This window comes from Copidosoma floridanum, unplaced genomic scaffold (genome assembly GCF_036245765.1).
Source record: "Copidosoma floridanum isolate Cflo_tuat_1 unplaced genomic scaffold, Cflo_Japanese_pri ptg000014l, whole genome shotgun sequence".
In the NCBI taxonomy this organism is placed as follows: Eukaryota; Metazoa; Arthropoda; class Insecta; order Hymenoptera; family Encyrtidae; genus Copidosoma; species Copidosoma floridanum.
In genome coordinates this window covers 242364-263712 of record NW_028321891.1, presented here as the reverse complement: position 1 = coordinate 263712, position 21349 = coordinate 242364, and the positions used below count along the sequence as shown (strand labels likewise).

The 21349-nt window shown below is 42.1% G+C and overlaps 1 protein-coding gene across 1 annotated transcript; it reads left to right on the top strand.

Moving 5' to 3' along the window:
* Positions 1-1763: 1763 nt before the first annotated feature.
* dachs (unconventional myosin-IXb-like dachs) lies at positions 1764-20725 on the top strand. Its single transcript, XM_014360210.2, has 16 exons — positions 1764-2166; positions 9890-10132; positions 10218-10555; positions 14655-14826; positions 15342-15514; positions 16243-16519; positions 16608-16843; positions 16934-17123; positions 17331-17608; positions 17668-17857; positions 17932-18103; positions 18879-19090; positions 19397-19659; positions 19745-20023; positions 20150-20249; positions 20315-20725. The coding sequence occupies exons 1-16, from the start codon at positions 2076-2078 to the stop codon at positions 20470-20472; spliced, it is 3372 nt and encodes a 1123-aa protein (XP_014215696.2). The 5' UTR covers positions 1764-2075; the 3' UTR covers positions 20473-20725.
* The last annotated feature ends 624 nt before the right edge of the window (positions 20726-21349 follow it).

The window sequence follows — 21349 nt, the reverse complement described above, 5'->3', positions numbered from 1 at the left end:
TTTCAGTATACATTACAAGACTCTGGTGGGCAAATTTTACTTTAGTTGTTCAAAATAAATACCGCTAGAATCGTAACGATTCGATGTCAATTGTATTGATAATTTTCACGGATAATTGAAAATTAGCTGAGAAATCAGTGAAAACGAAAGAATTTTTTAATTGGAGAAAGAATAGGGCTGAAATGTCATAAAAAGTCTAATGTTTCAGATAAAATAAATTTCACTGCTGTATGAAAAAAAAAAAAAAAAAAAAAAAAAAAAAAAAAAAAAAATGTTATCCATTGCACTGTTCTTCATGACCAATTTTTATTTGCATGATCCCGCGTGGAGCACGCAACACAACGACACCAAGGGTTGCGCGTTATGTAATATGTTCTTTGTTTACCTCTCGTTATCTCAATTGAATCAATGTAATATTAAGTACTGGTGCATGGTTAGGCTGGGGGTTATATAGAAAAAAAAAAAAAAAAAAAAAAAAAAAAAAATTCCCTAAAGTTTTGAGGCGAACGAGAGAATCTTGCCTCAAGGGACATTTATTGCGCAGATAGATCATAAAAGTTGTCTAGAACGCATTCTACGTTGCATGCAATAAGTACACATAGATGGAATTTTGCGTGTCGTACCTGATTTACAGATACAAACTTCAGTTAAACATGGGCCATTTGGTATAATAATGGAAAATGAAGGCCACGTTGCAGTGAGGATATCGAGGTGGCTCTCGAGAGCAGCAACATCGGTAACAATAGCGATAGCGGTATATATAGGTGCAACTCACTCGGAACGAAATGGCCTTTCACATATCCGTGAAAGTTATCGGTACCACTGTATACCAAGTTTTATAAGTGTATATACACGGCCATGTGGGTACCTATACGCGTCGTGTCTTGCATGTATGGGTATATTATAACTATATAAAGTTGTGCCTACACCTATACTTGCGCGTCACGCATATCGTATTCGCGCAAAGTTTCCAAGTTTTTTGCACTTTGTAAAAAATAATAGCAAAGTTTCCCATCATATCTCATTATGTACTGCATACAGGTATCAAGTGACAATGTACATCCTTGTACTGGCCGTGAATAGCCAAACGATAACTAAAGAGTTTGCACGGCGGGAAATTTAAAAATCAAGACCCCCCCCCCGCCCGCCATTGATCTGCTGCTCCTGCTGCAGCGCGACAAAAATACTTTAGGTGTATTGTGCACGTTTAATACACGTGAGTAGGTAAGTACTGTGCTCTCCTTTCAAGACTGGGAGGGAATCGGTATATATAAGTAAGTTACAGTGATCCATGCAGATATAGTATATACGTATACGGTGGTACAAAGACTCTGCGTGCGTATATGTGTGTACAGGTACTTATATATCGGGCTGACGGAGAGCGGGGCGAGGGATTTTAAAACTTTTCTGCAGCATCCGCTCGGTCTTCTTCTTCTTCTCTTGGCCCCGAGAGAAAGAGAGGCCCGATGGTTGTGTTAACTCCCGGCTTGGCTGGCAGTCCGTTCTCCCTCCCTCCCTCCCTCGAGGCCCCGACCGAGCGGCGAAAGAAGGGGCCTTCCGAGACTGTCTAGCGGCCTTTTCTCTCTCTCTCTCTGGGCCAGGTGCTCGTGTTCACCGCTGCCGTGGTCGAGAATAACGCCCAGTTCAGTGCCGCTACCCGCAAGTAGATACACCTACACGCGGCTCCACGAGAGGGGCTCGAAAGAAGCTCCGTCGTCGCGGTCGTCTCGTGAATGACCAAAGTAGTACCCATATATATATATGTATGTATGTATGTATACAAGTAGCCGTGATTATTATTTTTGGTGACGGTAAAGCATGTGATGTGCGCGCGTGTACGTGCAAAGGTAGCTGTACCCCGTAATATATCCCACGAGTGGAGGATCAATGGCCTCGGAGAGGATATCGTCGATGAGTGGCGGTGAGATGCCGTTGCCGAGGGGTCGCGGCGAGCGCGCCACCAGACTTGGCTGGACCAGATCGCTCCCACCTATGCCCCGATCCTCTGGCAATTAATAATCATCGCCACTCGAGGCGCCCGGGGGGCCACACAGCTCTGGAGGCCGGTCTGAGATATGGCCACTTTGGGCCTCTCAAAGGTCTTCATCTTGGACAAGTACTTCACCGAGTTGCAAAAGTTCTGGGAGACCGAGAAGAAACTTCAAGGTACGTTGTTCCAGGGAAACCGATGCTCGTGATGATGTATAATGAGAGACCGGGGCTGGAAGGGGGAGGGATATAAACGTGATGCACAGGTGGATTTCATGCATTCGGACGGACGGACAAGTGTAAACACGCATGCCCCGTGTCGCGGTGGTGGGCGCATATAATTGTGAGAGTGCCGAGAGGGTGGGCCTTATATCGGCTCCCCCTTTACTTCTTTCCTCGTGTTCCGAATTCGTGTTACAGAACAGATCGGTAGATGGAACTTTCGAGGCGGCTCGTAACGGGGGGACCTACGCTGCATGAGTCATAAGTATCAAGTGTGCACGTATTATATATACGAACACGTACGAACACGCGCTGTTATATTGTGTAGCTACCCATCTTCAATTTCAACAAAATTTACAGGACTATATCGTCGTTTGTTGTTTTCTCTACTGTTACATCTACACACAATAAGGCGCTTTTTCAATTTTTTCATAAATAACCCCAGTCTGTACTTATGAGAATTTGGCGAGTGTCACAAAGTTTTATGACTCGAGGATTAATAGTGCTTTAACCTTATTATATATGGCAATGTACTACGCTTGCCCTTTTTAAGAGCCCTTTGTCGCTTCACGTGACAATTACAGAAAAGGTGTTATAAAATTGACGATGAATCGGCGAAAACGAAAAAAATAAATAAAAGTATCAATAGAGCAGGTGACAGAAAGCTACAGAGAGTCGTAGGGCTGCAGCTTGAGCGGAGAGCATTTTCCTCTAGGGGAACGAGTGACCCATCATTAGCTTTGTTTTAATGGGCGATCGTTAGGTGGACATTAACCTACGGATGAGCTGATACCTACATCCCTATACTTATGGAATGATATACACGGGTACAGTATAAAGGAACAGCGTATATACATATATATATATATATATATATATATATATATATACACATCATTGACGATTTTCACTCCCGTGAATTTAGTTGCAAGTACTTAACGTACATGTAATCTACGTACAACCGAACAACACTGACAATGAGTATTGTAAGAAAAATAACCATATTTTTGAAAAAGGTGACGATTTGCATCGCAAAAAAAGTCTTGAAATGTCCATACCCATACATAGCAAAAACCACCATACTGATGTTTTTATAACAATTCCAGCCAATCCCTACTTTCTTCAAAAATAAACTCTATATCTTCTCTCTCTCTCGCTTTCTTTTCTCTTTAACCCTGAATCCACAGCACCTACCTATGAGCGATCGACTCCGTACAGCTCTTCCCATTGTCACTAATGCCGTGAAATTATTCTGTTTTTTTTATAACTGCAAGCATCAGGTATATTGTCGCTCTGGTGTCGACACTGATTGTTCGTACCCTACGGGCCCGGTGGATCAAGCAGCTACGTGCCAGTGAAATTTAAACCAGTTTCGATTCTTTAAACTTGTATAATCCATTGCGAATGCAGCTCCGATCGAATACCAGTTTGCACTTTTCAGCAGGTTCGATCCACTTTCAGCCAATCCGACAGCAGCAGCCTTTTTTAAGGCATGACATGCATTCGACCCATGCACCGAATTCGCCCTGATTTCATGCCTTCGCGCCTTGTTTTTCCAACAACATATACAATACTTACATTACCAGCATTAACTAAATTCATTTGACGTGGGGATTGATGTAGCATAACTTTCTCACAGCTTATATGCTCGTGCATGTACGTACAACGAAGAAAAAAAATTTACCCAATGCCACCCCGCGCAACTCGGTCATCCTAATTTTGAGTGGAGACTAACTTCATCGTGCACTGTTATCACTGAGTACTGGTAGTTTTAATATCATTTACAGCATTGAAAAAAAAAAAACAAAAAAAAAAAGCTTACAATATTTTTAGTAAAACTCGTTAGTGTGATGTATGATGTACGTGCAAGTGTACCTACCACTGATTGTCGAAACATGTTAATCAAGGGTCACCGGGAGTGCCCAGGCGTGCACACTTTTTTTTTTTTAATACTGAGCGCAATGACACGGGATAGGTATAGGTGTCCCTTGAATGAAAAAAATTTCATCAAAATTGATTGTCGTCGTCGGCAACAGCGTATATATAGCAGTATAAGGTTGTACAGTGGCGATGGTGATGCAGAATCGGGATGTCGGTATAGGGGTATATATCGACGCCGCAAACGAAGAAAAGCTTAGCTGATTATTTCAAATTGAGAAATGTAAGCTAAGCTTTTCTTCGTTTGGGGCGTCGATATACACATGTACACCATATTTCGAAAACTCGAAAATCAGTTGCTCTAAAAGAGCAGGTGGAGAGAGAGAGAGAGAGAGGTGCGCTCCAACACAATGAAGTCGATACAAAATCCATGTCCAGTTTTCGCTCTGCACATCCGACAAAAGCCCTGTGCATCAGCGTTATATGGAAAGATAGATACAGGGCTCGCTCGAACGCCAGCGCATTGTACAGCTCTCTCTCTCTCTCTCTCTTTGGTTCACTGGCTGGGAGCGCACCCGCGAGTCTATGTATACATACATATATATATACGTTTATTACATCCACAGAGATACTCGGATACAGCGAAACCGGACGAGACTTTACGAAATCGAATCATCCCGGGGCTAGCGAATTTTGCGGAACCCATTCGTGAAGTTATTCGCGCCCCCCCCCTCGCGTATATATATATATATATATATATATATATATGTACGTTCTGCACAAAAGAAGAGCCGAAATATTGTGGGCGGGCACAGATAGCGAGGCAAGGACACGCGAGACGCATATTACTAGTCGACTCGACTCTTACCCTCTTTCTTTTTTCCTTCCCCTATACTTAATACGCGTGGTGGAGCTGCTTCTTCGATTTCTCGATTTTAAAATATATATAGGTACGTATTGTATGCACCTTATAGTATAACATATATGTATAAGTAGGGCTTTTTCCTTCTTCTCTTTGGGGATATCCGTGAGGGCTCGCTGCAGTTTCGCCATTAATTATTTGCACCGCATATAGGTACCGATCCGAGAAACTATCAAGCACATATCGATGATTCGTTTCTTCCGTAACTTGATAGCCCCAGCCAACAGCCACTATGTAATATATAGGTGTATTTTTTCTCACATACATTTCATTCTAATGTTACTTATAATATACATCAAGTACTGATGATTTCAGTAGCGTAGGACATAAAAAAAGCCCAATTGATCTATAGAGTAATTCCCAAAGATTTGTCTTTCTCTCTCGTCCTCGAACGAGTACCACATCTTAATCTATTAATTTATCATCCGTACAGGTAGATCAATTGATGTATCATCAACGCACATAGATATTGGTTAACGTATGGTTGGCCATAACAATAATATGTATATATACTTGATTACCGAGTAGGTAACTACAACAGAAGGTAGGGGTGTAATATATATCTATATTATAATATTTAACGCGACAAGCATTGTGAAGACTCAGTCATGCTCGTAAGACGACAAAAAACGTGTATTTATTACTGTGTCCAAGGTATCACAGTATAGAAAAGTATAAGGTGCATGGTTGTAGGTTGTACCTAGTAGTGAGGTATGCTAGATGGCATGCAGAAAGAAAGAGAAAGAGAGAACGTCCCGTGGCCACTGCATTGGATTCATGCATCAGGGCAACGGCCTGATGCGTCCTATAAGTCCTTACCTCTATATATATGTACACGTACAAGTTAGTACTTAGTTCAGGTACAAGTATCATATACATAGCACGAGAGCGCAGGTCAGGATCAGCTCAGGCTCCCTTTCGCAGAGAGAAGCGAGCGCTTACATACGTTAGCTATATAAGACGTATCGCTGTAGCGTCGTATGGCTTGGCTTGCAGCTGATAAGATGAGCTTACATATACCATGTGTGTCATTTACAAAAATACATGTCAGTACCTAAGTCCCATTGATATACCTCGTGTGTTTACTCACTACGTCACCGGAGATAGTTCATTTATTCTCGTTTATTACTCCCTTGCCCCAGTGCACTTGCTGCGGGATAGTATGGTTCGATACGGGACAACAAGCCTTTTGGCTCGTCTTGAAAAATTTTCAGGTTTATGGAAATTTAGTATAAATATCAAGTTTAACACTTCATTCGTTGAAAAGTGACTTTAAACATATTTATAATCTTAAAACAAGTCATAATGTGAGAAAGTAAGTTGTTGTCATTATCAATGTCGTAGGAAAAAAACTGTTGTTTTCATGTCGGGAACTTTATTGAGCTTTACATTTTTTAGTGAAATCAAATACCTGAATGGTGTGCCACTTAATTTGAGCCTTGCAATGTGAACCAAGATTGCAGAGACGAGACAAGAAACTTATCAGACATTTGCAATAAAGCGCCGTTATTTCAACAAACGTAGGACCACACTTTCTTTTCTTAAAGGGTATATACAAAAACACGAGGTACCCATTGCAACTAATGTGACACAGTAGATGATTTATTGACTGATTCGCCTGTAATGCGCTAAACAGGAAGCGGGAAACTCAATTATTGTGCTCGAGCGCCCCGAGGTGCCAATAAAAATAATTGTATTAAGTTTGAGTTGATTAATTATTGTGAATGTCGAGGCACGAGGATAACTTATCAGAAAGAAAAACAAAGATGGGAAGGGATGATCCCGTCGCGAAATTGATTTTTCTTCGAAATAGTGCACGCGAGAAATCATATCTCTGCTTAAGCGCGTGAAACTATTACAAATTTAATGTACGAATTTGGAAAAATGACGGGCCACCGAAGAGCGAATCGTAAATTTGTTTCGAGCTCTATACTTACTCATCACTATATAGGTACTTCTCGGGTGTCTCTCGGTCTAAGGCCGCTCGCGCGCGATCGAATGAAAATACAAGCTACTTTATGGGACTGCCTTCATAACAGATTACCATATTCATATGCGAGCCGAGCGGAGCCATGTAGGTATAGGTACACCAGTGTCCGGCTGCAAGCTGGCATGCAAGTCTCGTGTGCCCGCGCGCAGGGGATGCGATGTAAATTTTGCTACGAGAGTTTAGGGAATTTTTATTCATCGCTCTCTGTCCCTCTCCGTCTCCTCTTATCCATTTCTTTCTCTCATTTTTATTTTCTCTCGCGTAAGGGCGCTCCAGTAAAAGTGCAAGCATACGATGCATACGTTAAACTACATAATACATCGAACCGAAGACAGGAGAAATAGATTTCTTTTGGAGTATTTCGTACTTTCTATCTTTCGATCGTCCGGCGTATTGGTGCCATTTTTACGACCACACCATCTAACCGCGCGCGGTACATCATCGATGCATGTGTTGCACGATTGCACGAGTTTTTGCATACTTGGTGATATTTATACGCGAAAAAGTCTCGTCAAGATTTAATTAATACTCAAAAATGCGACAGGTGAAATGTGATTTTTTTAAACGCATCCACTCTGATTTCCGCCACGGGATCCGAGTGCTCGAAATAAGTTAATTCTCAAGCCATTTCCCTGAATGCCCAGCGCGCTCCAGCCCGAGTGCTTATATTATATGTATACATACACAAATGCATGAAGGTTTTTCCCCCGGGAGGAGATGATAAGGGGGTGGTGAGTGCCTGCTTCGACGTTGTACAGCGATAATTACAGCGAGACACGTGTTTAACATTCAAAGGCCGGCCCCAGCAGAATAACGCTCCGACAAACAAAATTGCTCATTTTTACGATCTCGCTGACGCGGTCCCACGCATACGTACTACTTACGCAGCCCTGCTTGAATTTAAAAAAAAAAGTGTTAGGCATACCTATTTTCCCTAATTTTCTCCTTCTATAAAAACACTTCATGAGAACTCTTTCGTTTCATTTGTTTTATTCATTTGTCGTTACATAATTACCATCGCATTTTTTCCCTCCACTTTTTTGCGTTATGAGTTACGTATACACACATCAAGTAAAATTAAAACAATAATTGTACGCCATGCGCACTAAACTAATTACGTGTTCTCGGGGTGGCTCCTACGCAGAGGGAAAGAAAGTCCGCGATGATTCACAGCAGGAATGTGAAAAACGAGTAGGGTTTACATTAATGAGGTAGTAGTTTTTTTTCCCTAGATATACGGTATGTTTGATAATGCCACCAGAATTTAGTAAATAACTCCGCTGCTTGTATATTCAACATCAATTTAGTTAAACAATTTTACTAGGTATGCAAGCAAACAATCAATATGTATATGTATGTATAGTATTGCAAGATTATTAAAATCAATTATATCCAACGATATTACAATATTTTGTACTTTTTTTTATATAAACTATTGTAAGGCCTTCTAGTCCCTTGCTTTATTGGAATATTGTGCACGAGCGATGAAGCAGAACCGAGTGCTGAGATTCTAGAGTACCGTGAACACGATTCCCCGACGAAAATGTATCTTCCTTGGCCTCCACACATCATTCGATGCATCGACAGCTGCGTGTAATATAATGGCGAAAGCGGTCAAGTCGAGCAAGTGTCCATTTTACAAGAGTCCTCGGGTGCCTTTTGAAATACTTTTTAATCAGATAAAATAATTGCAACCATAATTACTGATGTACTCGTATCGATGCATATAAACGTTCGTGTTGGTGCAAAAACTTGTGAAGCTTGAAAGAATCAAAGTTTTAACGATTTAAATGATTTTTAAATAAAATATTGCAACTTTTTTTTTTTTTTTTTTTTTTTTCTTTCGTTTTTTTCGACCATTCACTCTTCAGTTTGAATCAAACTATATGTGTATGTATATATTTTTTGCAAGAAAGTCAAACAATTTTATTTTCCTTTCAACAGTTTGTCGCAAGTAACTTCTTGACCGGTTTTCTGGCTGCCAAAGGGTGACCTTGATATCTAGGAATATCTGTCCATCGGTATGGAATGTCATTTTTTCATAGATAACCACTGATGGTTCTATAATTTCTCTACATGCAAATATCAAGAGGTTGTCCATGCAAATACACGAGGAAAGTAGAGGAAAAATAAGTGCCATATTTAATTGGGTATACGTCAACGACCCTCTGTCTCGATCTCTCTCTTTTCTGCAGGGGCCACGAATATGCACCCACCCATTGCATGTCCCTCGATGCCCCCCTTCAAACCTGTTTGCTCTACTACATGTTGGAACATTAACCGCGTGGGATCGCCCAACACTTTCGTCTAATTTTTCAAAGTGTACCGTGCTACATCAGCCCGAACCATCCCTTTTTTTTTTTTTTTTTTTTTTTTTGCTTCTCAAGGCAGATTAAATATTACGCGACTGCGCTTGAAAAAAAATAACAATGTTTTTGTAAAAAAGCAATCAAATCAGTGAATACTTTTATCTCGGAATATTTTTAATACCCGAAATTCATACGGTCATGTTTGGACGAAGCCTGTAGGAAACATGAAATCAGGCGTTATTGTAAAGTGATCTAAAATCGTTTCGGAGAACTATTTGTTTCCAAAGCGATGTTTATTCACCAAGAGCCACTCTATAGAACTGCTGCGTACATAAAATTGGTTACTCGAAATATTTACTCGACAACCGGACTATTTCGCCCAACTTGATAATCAAGTCATTTCGATGTGTGCACACACAATAATTTTTCTTGCAATGATTGCAAATCGACAAAGCGAAAAAATTGACGAATAGAAGACACGCGACTGGATCCACATGAATAGTCACGTACAGGTTAAGCGCGCGGTAGAGGCGTTTTGACTCATTTATATAACGTGTACCTATATTTGCCGGATTGCAGATGCGTCGTCGTCGAACGAGGCGGTGCACCTCCAGCAGCGGCTGCGCAGCTTGAGCACGGAGCTGGTGACGCTGCGGAACCGGCTGCACGTGGGCCAGCCGACGGGGGCGACCAGCCAAGCAGCCAAGCAGTCCCCGCAGCCCTCGTCGAGCTCACCGACCGCCCCTGCTGTGCCACCCCGCACCAGTCTGGCCCTCGTTCACCAGCAAAGCGGCGCTTCCGGCCCAAATGGCATGCCCGCAGGTCAGTTGTTTTCTCTTCTCCTAGCTCCTTTTTCCCGTCGCGGCTCGTACTTTGTGTAAGCACCTGACGCGTGGCCCGGTTTTAGATCTCGAGCCGGCAAAGCGACATCGGGCCCTACCGGACGATGCTCTGGTCTCGTGCGTCACGGCAGTAGGTTCGGGAGTCAGAAGCGCCAGCAGCGCGTCCCTCGCTTTTGACTCGAAAAGCACTTCGAAGCACCAGTCGGCAGCACAGCAGCCCCCGCAAAGGCCCAACGGCGTCGAATGGCAGGGAAAAGGGGTTGCGCTAGCGAGTCAGCAGCAGCAGATCGTTGGCTTGCTGAATGGCGTGGCCCTGGATGACCTCATACACCTGCCTGGGCCCCTTACCGAGGACGCCGTCCTCAAGTGCCTGCAGGCCCGCTTCTGCGCCAAGCATTACCACGTACATTCAACATATATACATATACATATATATATCATTCATTTTTTTTTTTTAACCACGACTCCCATTGTTTTTCGTTTCTATACATTCCTCCCTCCCACGATGCATGATTACCTTCCCGTTCCATCAATTTGCCTCTTTGTTTTGTTATCTCCTTTTTTTTTATTTTTAAAATTTTTTTCTCCATCTGAATCTGATTCATAATGATGGAGCGACTAACTATATTGTATGCCGATACATAGCCGTCGTCGCGTCACCAAGATACAACACTTTTCACGCGCAGTGCAAACTAACGCGTGTAGGTATAGGATGATGATATTGTGATAATATATAATTATGTGTGGTATGTCAATGCTCGCTAGTTTGACCGTATAGCAAACTTTTTTTTATGCCATGCTCAATTGAATGTCCCATTTGCATTATACACCAATTCACCAGCACCTACATTGCAACGAGCATGTACTTATTGCATAATAAAGTGGGTTTATTGTACTAGCTGCAGATATACTGGTGTCATCAGCTTCAACGCATACATCATCTCACTCCAAGTATGATATCAGTGTAAAGCTGGATCTCGGTTTCCGTTATACCCCTATCAAATGTTGTTTTTTTTTGCCTTCCGTTAAGCATCATTTTCTCTCGTTTCACCTTTTGCTCTACCGTGAATAAAATTGATTATCATCGAGGTAATGTTTACATGGTCTACGAATAATTGTTTCTTTTTAGGGCCAAAAAATGTATCTAAGCAGTATCGAGGGGATACAAGTCCATATGACCACTAGGTACTCGTGATGTGGGATTACTTTGATAAATTTCCAAAATTTTTTCAAAGACGCACATGATATTATTATTATCCTCATTACCTATTTGTTATCATCTTATCAGTAATTTGTCTCTGTGTTACTGCATTTGCGTTTGGACTTTTAACTAATTCAAATTTCTTTTGCTTTCAATCATGTCCCCATGTTTATTTATTTTTATCTCTATTTATATGATACAAAATTTTACCAAGTAAGTATTTGCATCGTTCACTCATGGGTATTTACAAGAGATACGTCATTCATCAAGGGGTTACGTATAACACCTATATACACGTGAAGTTTTAATGCAATATCGGCATCGATATTTGTGGCTAACAGAATTAACCTGTTGGAATATTATTTCAATAGAATTCGCCCGACGCCTGCAGTATTCGCTCGCGTTATTTAATTAAATTACCACAACTACTATAGCAACGCGTCAATGATGCATTCTGCAGAACTTTCGAACGGTATAGGTAGGTATACTGTTATAACGGTGGCTGCTGCGAAGCACATACTTACCCGCCAAGATGATCCGAAATTGGCCAAAATGTGTTGATCAATTCATTATTTGGCTAAGGCTCCAAGAGAAATCGATTAACTAGCGCTCGATGAATATACATTGTTTATAAACTTACGTAAATCATTTTACTTTTTAATGAGTAGAGTGCAATTATTTCGCTAGACCACTAAGAAAACTGATGTTCATGAAATATGATATCCAAGCGCATTCTTGTACACAATTTTAAGTTGCACGAATGTTTTATTACATGTGGCAAAAGTTGCGCCACTCTTTAAATTATTTTTATTTCAGTGGAAAATCGATTATAACCGGGACATTCGTTTGAACATCTTTTGCGTGGAAATTGCCTCCCGAAACGATGTCGAGGTTGGCAACGCTCCTAGCACTGAATCCAACTGTTTACTCAAGAGGCAATGTCGCGCTTTGATCCTCGGAAACAGGAAAAAAAAGAAGTACTTTCGAAGAGGCATCAGAGACAATTTTATTTTTATTTGTTGTCCATATTAAAACACTGAAAATGACCTTATGCATTTTTTTCTTCAAAATTAATGACTTTCAAGAAATAGTACTATTTAAGTAAAAGAAAAAAAATCACCAAGTCGGTGTTCTCACGAATACATAATAACACTCCCGTAAGCTTTACTTAGTGAAAACTTTTCAAACAGGATACATTTATACGTTTTTTTTTTTTTTAATAAATAATATTCATATTGCTTTTTGAAGCACGTTATACTTGGGTACGTTGATACTTTGTTTGTTGGTATATTTATGTATTCTCTTTGTTATTGGTCACAGAGGTAGTAATGCCCCCTGTATCGCGTATCAATCGAGTTTCTTGTACGGTGTCATACGCGGACCAACGGTACGACGATAAATTGGTTTCTGATCGGGTTTAACGTAAAAAGCCAAAGGTATAGCTTTGACATACATATATAGATTCGTGTACGAAGATACACCTGTATGTATATGTATACGTCTATTTATATAGATTCACTCACTTTTACAAACTTTTACGATGAGAAAAGGTATACTTTGGTATTCCTAATCCAATTTAGGTTTCTCGACCGAATCTCAGCTCACCATCGCGGCCACGCAAACTCGTTTTTCGCCTCTCGCGTTCGTATAAGGTTACCGTACGTACAGTATGTTAGGTATATCTGTTAACGTTGTGCCCGAGCACACATGTTACATATATATCCTACATCTGCAGCCGTGCAAGGGTTGCATATACATATACGTATATATGTATACACATACCTGTGGTACGTATAGATGTTCGTTGTTTTTATATACATGTATAACAAAGTAAATATATAGGTATAGATGTTGGTGCCAAAGTGGTTTTTTTCCTCCCTCTCTCGGCCCGGCTCTTTTCTTTGGGGTTCATTCAATCGCGCCTGAAAGCTTTTTTCGTTTTGTTTGGCCTCTGTAGAACGGACTTTTACTTTGCTGTTATTGTTGGTGGTGGTGGTGGTGGTTAGGTGCAGTTCTTTTTTTATTCATTTTCTTTCGTTTTCCAGCTCATTCCGTCCCAAGAAAGTTGGGAGCCGGATACAGGATAGCGATAGCACCAGATCTATACCTATACCTGTTTGTGTTGTACACGGGAGTCTCCTTTAACCAAAATCTTAAATTATTCATCCGGAATGAGCTTCTTTATAAACATATTTTATTGTTCGTAATTGGAAAAAATTATTATCCATCCGAATGAGTGCTAAGCATTAATTTGTTTCGAGACATCAGCAACGATACAATTTGCATTAACAAAGGCTATTACGATTTATCCGAGACTAGGTGATTTTTCATCAGCCAAGCTCATCAATACTCGACAAGCCGACAAGCTGTTAAACAAACAAATAAATTACAGTCAAGCTCTTGGTATACGTGCCATGTACGCATATATGCTTGTACCGAGCAACAATAAAAAGAAAAACGATGATTTCGTACGAACGTCTCTGGTAAAAAAATATTTGTGGTCGAGGCCGAAATTAAGTTGAGGATAGAATGTGCCAGGGGAAGGAGAGATAATAATATGGAGGCAGAAAACGGTGATAGGGCGAGGGAGTAGTCTTTACGAGGAGAAACTGGTCGATGCCAGAGTTATAGGTATATAAATACATGCCATCACGGCAGCCGACCGAGAGGATCTCCTTGACTCATTTTATTCTCTCTCGGTCCTTTGAGCATCTGTGCTCCTGTGAGTATACCTACTGCGCACGAGTGCCCTAAACACACTACACATACATGTAATCATGCGATTATCAGCGCTTTACTTACAACAATTAATCTTTAAGGTTCATAATTTTTTGTTATCTCGATGTTTCTCTCGAGGTATTGATTTTCAAGTCACATATATAATTTGCCAATAATTGGATTTTGCATCAGTCCCAAGAAAAATTATTGAAATAAGCGTGCCGTATGACTATACGTAGTAGAGAGGTACACTTAGCAGGTTGTTTTGAGATCTGATAATATACGGATGCCGTTTCCCGCGTCATTGTATCGCACGTATCTACATAGCTATGTTTTTTTTTTTTCTTTTCCTTCTTCTTGCAATACGCATACGATGATACAATGGGAGATAGTGAGCGCATGGGTTATAGTTGCCTCAAACAATTAAGCTCGCGTAAGAGTTTGAAGACGAGCACGGACATTTCTTCTATACTTAATTATTGTACACACCTACGTAGGTATACATATTATAAACTTACACTCCATTTACTTAATGAAGGAGATGTACAACAGTGTGTGGGTTTTTTTCCCTGTATGGTTGCAGACGAACGTGGGGCCGATCTTGGTTTGCTTGAACCCGTACACGAACGTTGGAAACCCGTTGACCTTGACGAGCACCAGGGCCGTACCGCTAACTTCTCACCTGAACAGGGTTGTGCAGGAGGCTGTGCGCCAGCAAACAGAGACCGGCTATCCTCAGGCCATTATACTTTCCGGTGAGTACACGCATGCACGTTTCCTTTAATGTAACAATGCGTACACCTATGTTATTGTCTGCAATTATTATATACATGCATGACACCCGCGTTCATGATTTTTCCCTCGTAGTAAGTCTGACATTATTGTGAGTCAAATGAGTCCTATCCTCCCGAGAGTGTGCTTCGAAACAAATTTTTATTTGAAATTCGGGGACCAATTCGAAAATTTTTTTGTGGATTTCAATAACATACATACATATATATTTTCAATCATGAATAAATAATGCAACAAAAGTTTTGTCTTGTTAGAGTTACACACAAAAGTTGCATGAGAGTGCGAGATTTGGAAAATTTTTGGGATTTATTGATTTTTGCACAAGTAAGTGTAGTGGGTTGAACTTCAATTGATGAAAATTGTGCAAATAAAAAAAAAAAAAAAAAAAAAAAAAGAAAAATTCGCGATGGACTCGGAAAATGCCGAAACAACAACTCTAATGTAAATTAACGAAATTGGCAATAATATGTATCAACAGGCACAAGTGGATCTGGAAAGACGTACGCGTCGATGCTGCTTCTGCGACAGCTGTTCGACGTGGCGGGAGGAGGCCCCGAGACCGATGCGTTCAAGCACCTCGCAGCCGCTTTCACGGTCCTCAGGTCGCTCGGCTCGGCAAAGACCGCCACCAACTCCGAGAGCTCCAGAATCGTACGTTTGCTATGTGTATATAAGTACACTTGATTCTATGTTAATCCTAATAATTTCTTTTATTCGTCCCCAATGTTTAGGTACAATCAAGTACCACCACCCTTATCGATTCATTACATTGGCAGATAATTATCCGAAAAATGTAAGCAAATCGTGGTCGTCTCGATGACAAGCAAGTTAAGCGCGTGCCTAATCATCTATTTTTTGAATGTGGGAAATCACTTGGTCATCACCCCATTAACTATACCGAACGAACATTATTTTCGAGTTCACGGAGCAAAATCAATGGAAAGTGCCCGCACACGTTATACTTATCCAGTCAAAATAATTTCTGCTGCACTAGCTTTTTTTTCTCCACTAGGGTATAACTTACGAAAAGTAGCTTGTTTCGAGGCTGTGGTTAAAAGTAAAGTTATGTTTGCCCGGTTTAACGATTTCTCGTAACCCAATAACCATTTCAATAGCTGTCTAGGTACTTACAACGAAACATAATTTGTACAGGGTTCGTCACTCATTTTTCAGGATTAATAAAATTAAAAAAGAAAAAAAAGTGAGAAGTTTCCATTCTTAATTGTATCGCTAGATAACATACACGTACATGCTGGATTTAACTCTCAGTTTGTTTGAGCTGCTTGTCCATTCAACAAACTGGTGGGAGAGAAAAAAAAAAAAAAAAAAAAAAAAAAAGGCTTTGGTTATGTTAGAAGGTTGCAATGATTCTTTCGTAGGGGCACTTTATCGAAGTGCAGGTGACGGATGGAGCGCTCTATAGAACAAAGATCCACTGTTACTTTCTGGACCAGACGCGAGTCATTCGGCCGCTACCCGACGAGAAGAACTACCACATATTTTACCAGATGCTCGCGGGCCTGTCGCAAGAGGAGCGAGCGAGGTTGCACCTCGAGGGCTACAGCCTGAAGAACCTCAGGTACTTGCAGAACGGCGACACGAGGCAAGACGAGGCCGAAGACGCGGCTCGATTTCAAGCTTGGAAGGCTTGTTTGGGTGGGCCATTTTTTTACTATTTATATGCATACGCGTGCAATGTCAATTCGACCACGGACAAAAAAACAAAAACGAATGTTTCGTTCAGGTGTCCTGGGAATACCGTTCCTGGACGTGGTGCGGGTACTGGCTGCGGTGCTGATACTCGGCAACGTTGGCTTCGCCGACGGCCCGGGGCTCGAGGTCGGCGTCATCGGTGAGACCGAGTTGGCCTCGGTCGCGGCTCTCCTCGGAGTTACACCGGCCGCCCTTCTGCGCGGCCTCACCTCACGCACTCACAATGCCCGGGGCCAGCTGGTCAAGTCCCTCTGCGATGCTAACATGGTACGGTAACCCAATCAACCAACCTACCGCAATGACGTATTTAACTTTTTTTTTTTTTTTTTTTTTTTTTTTTTCTCCATCGTTGCGCAGTCCAACATGACGAGGGACTCGTTGGCCAAGGCCCTCTACTGTCGGACGGTAGCGACTATCGTCAGGCGGGCCAACAGCCTCAAGAGACTCGGCTCGACCCTCGGCACCCTGTCCTCAGACTCGAACGAGTCGGTTCACAATCAGGCCGAGGTAACGAGCCAGCATGCCTCCACCATAGGCAGCTCGGCGGGTAAGCATATTTATACTTCATCCCCGTCCACTTTCTATAAATGTCCTTTTTTTCGAGTCTCGCGCGAATTATACGTATATGTACTTTAAACTATGACACACGCGCGCTTTTGAGGGCGGGGGGGTGATTGAACCTTTATCCTTGTAAAAAAAAAAAAAAAAAAAAAAAAAAAGAAAAAAAAGAAAAATTGTTGAATCGACGTGTAAGGGGGCACGGGCTCGCGGAGCATGGCTGCCCTGAACAACGCGGTCAGGCACGCCACCGACGGTTTCATCGGTATCCTGGACATGTTCGGTTTCGAGGATCCAAAGCCGAGCCAACTGGAGCACCTTTGCATAAACCTGTGCGCCGAGACGATGCAGCACTTTTACAACACCCACATATTCAAAAGCTCGATCGAGAGCTGCAGGGACGAGGGCATCAGGTGCGACGTCGAGGTCGATTACGTCGACAACGTCCCTTGCATCGATCTCATATCATCCCTGGTGAGTATCGAATAAACCCCCCCCCCTTGTCGATGCAGTGACGTTTATCATCCGGATAGCGCACGGGCCTACTGAGCATGCTGGACGCCGAGTGCTCGATCAGGGGCACGGCCGAGAGCTACGTCGCCAAGGTCAAGCTGCAGCACAAGCAAAACCCCCGGCTGTACGAGTCGCGCGCCCTCGACGGCCGATCCTTTGGCATACAGCACTTTGCCGGCCGGGTCACCTACGACACCTCCGACTTTCTCGGTAATTCAAATGCCCTCGGCTCAACTCTGCGCCTCTCGACTCTTTATTTGCTTGATGTTTACTTTTGCTTACAGACACGAACAAGGATGTCGTTCCGGACGATCTGGTGGCCGTATTTTACAAACACTCGTGCACCTTTGGTTTCGCGACTCACCTGTTTGGGAGCGAGCTGAAGGCTCTCTACGCCAGCGAAACAGTGCCCAGGGGAGTTAGTTTTCGTATATCGCCAACCTCCCACACGGATCTGTGAGTACCTACCGATGATGATACTTTTTTTTTTTTTTTTTTTTTTTTTTTTAATCTATACTTATATTATATCAAGTAGTTCTTCCCTTACATTTCTTAACAGCTTGTAGCATAGCCCATGTGTATATCCATGCACAACGTCATATGGATATACAAATTAAACATGGGTTAGCAGAGCTATACTATACGCTATGCGACGAACTTTCGACAATTAGGTCCCTGCAGTTCATTCCTGCACGTGTTGACTGTACCTACACTGACTGTAGGAAGTTAATCTTACCCCAAGGGTTGTACATTACTACCTTAATTACGTATACGCCGGGCGTTGTGGCACTGCGCGTGTATTATATTACATACATGTATCATATAGGTATAAATATATAGATGTAGGTGTTGGTCGGTATGTCTACTCTATAATAGATATACGGATTAAACCGAGTATGAACTCTATAATTATATAATACACTTGAAGGGTGTATTTATTATCAGTATCAGATTCAGTTGTAACGTTAAATTTGAGGTTTTATTACCGTTTAATCGATCGTCTGTTGTAAGGTATATAACATCAAGTGTTAAAGCTGTAACCGACTATTATATACATATATATAAGCTCTTGACGTGACCGACCCATTTTGACAATGGGGAAGCACAATGCGCAATTATGATGTGCCCAAGACATACGATTGGGCACGATTAGGCGTGTGGCATTTCACAGGGAGGTCCCGCTATATACTTATAATATATATTACATCAATGTCACTGTTGCACGTTGCAGACTGAACGGTGACGAGCCCATTTCCACGCTGACTCAGGATTTTCACACGCGACTCGACAACCTGCTGAGGACCCTGGTGCACGCGAGGCCACATTTCGTCAGATGCGTAAGGAGCAACGCGTCCGAAACACCCATGCAATTCAACCGGAACGTGGCCATGCGACAGATTAGATCGCTCCAAGTACTCGAGACTGTCAATCTCATGGCTGGCGGTACTTTTCATACCTCACTATAATTATGTTTTTCTTTTTTTTTTTTTCTTTGTTCATACATCTTGCAGAACGTACCTACATAGTTTTACCCTTACTCACGGTGCTCTTTATCTTTTCTTATGACAATAATCCGTCGTACAAGCAAACCCACGCGTATAATTTGGGTTATTGGTATAAGTATATATTTTTTAGCCGTACGTCCGATTGATTATACTTGTTGTTCCGTTTTTGCGCTATTGATTTCAAAGAGATATCTAGCACCTCCTCGCTACATCGGGTATATATTATAAACTTTGTATTACGTAGGCTACCCCCATCGGATGCGCTTCAAGGCGTTCAACGCGCGCTACCGACTGATAGCGCCGTTCAAGCAGTTGCGCCGCAGCGAGGAGCAAGCGATCGAGGACACAAAGCTGATCCTCCAAAACGCACAACAGCTAAAGAGCAGCTTCAACGCGAGTACGAGCTGGGCCCTCGGCAAGCGGCACATCTTCCTCAGCGAGGGCATCAGGCAGCAGCTCGAGAGCCTGCGCTCCGACATACGCAGGCGGGCCGCCACCGACATACAGGTCATATTTATACCTCACCTGTGTTTTTCTCTTTCCGTGCCGTTCCTCGTACTTGCTCATGGGGCCCGAACTCGACTACTTACAGGCGAATTGGCGCGGCTGGCGAATCCGTCGGAGATGGACGCTGCGCCGCTCAAACTTGAGACTGGGTAGTGGCGGTCAGCTTTTGCAAGCTGCCCCGGCGGTGGTGGCGCTTCCGACCACGGGGACGCTGCCGCGGAGCGTCGGGACGGCGGGCGCAGGGACCGTTGGCGTCAGGCCCAGGCCTCAGCCGATAGCCGGCACGCCACCGCCCGACCCGTCCGACAAGTGCGCCGACCCGCAGATGATCCAGCAGACCTGCACCCTCTTTGGCCTCGATCTCGTAAGACAATAAAATCCACTATTAATGTATTGTATACGCGCCGATCATCCCTTTGGCTCCTACGTAAAGTGTAACCGCGCCATAACAATAACAAGCGTAGACTGATACGATTTTCTTCACAACAAGGAACGACCACCTCCGCTGCCGCCTAGCAGATCGTACACGGTGACCGGCAACACGAAGCTCGGGTATCCGCAGACGCGGGTAATGAAGAAACCTTTTCCAGGTAAGACTTGAATGATCGTGTTGTCGTGTCGTATGCATTAACACTCCCCGATTTTTCCGCAACAGAAGAGGGCGAGGGTGAGGTCGTCTTGCTCAAGGGTGAGGCAGTCCTGGTGATCGGGGCGTCGCCAAGGCGCGGCCATCTGCTCGTCGAGCACAACAATATTACTCTGCACGTGCCCTATCAATTCATGGAGCTCAAGCCGTGCAACATCAACGTCTGAAACTCTGCCGAATTACTTTGTTTAACGAGAATATTTTTTTTTTATTTTTTGTTTTTCCCTCTAAACCATTAGACTGAACGTGCTTTAAAGCTTACTTTTTGTCGTGTAAGGAGCCCGTGTTCGAGCTCTACTTTTTTATTTATTTTATCATGTATTTTTTTTTTTTTTTTTCATACGCTCTCAAGTTATAGTACCGAGAAATTGCCATATATTATAACGTTGAAGTTTTCCAATAGACGTAAGTCACGTCTGATCCTAACTTGTGAATTATAATTTTAACTTTTGAATAGTGGTTGGGGGGGGGAGGTGTAAGAGCACCTTGAGAAATAAAATACATACGCGTATGTCTAGTACTTTGTCTTCCAGTTAGATTTAAGACGAGAATACATATATATATATACACATGTTATAGAACAGCGTACTATTCATTTCATACTGCCTACATTGTAATTATACACGACTACACAATTTACTCAAGACTATTCTTGTTAAACTTAACTGCGAACAATAATTTTCACAACTCGTCGATTTCCCACAAAAAGGATGAATAAAATTTTACAGAAAGTTAAGCTCACATAACAATTTGAAGTTGAAAATCATATAGATATTGCAAAATATATACCGTAGATTCTGCTGAAATAAATTAAATTATCAGTATTTTGATGGACTGTTGCTGTCATTGAATTCTTAGTGCCAATCGATTGAAGGAAAACGAGCTTGAGGTGAAAAGGTATAAAATATATATGTGTATTAAATTAAAAATTAAATAATTTAAAATTAAACTACAGTAGAATTAACGTGTACGTGCATTTGAACATACATATATACATATAGATTTCGCTTATTGAAAAAGTGCACGTTTGTACAGTTCAGAATT

Coding starts and splice junctions, on each gene's coding strand:
- dachs (XM_014360210.2), top strand. CDS start 2,076: ATGGCCACTTTGGGCCTCTCAAAGGTCTTCATCTTGGACAAGTACTTC. Junction 16,520..16,607: donor AGCTTGGAAGGCTTGTTTGG/GTGGGCCATTTT, acceptor TGTTTCGTTCAG/GTGTCCTGGGAATACCGTTC. Junction 17,858..17,931: donor CGACACCTCCGACTTTCTCG/GTAATTCAAATG, acceptor TTTTGCTTACAG/ACACGAACAAGGATGTCGTT.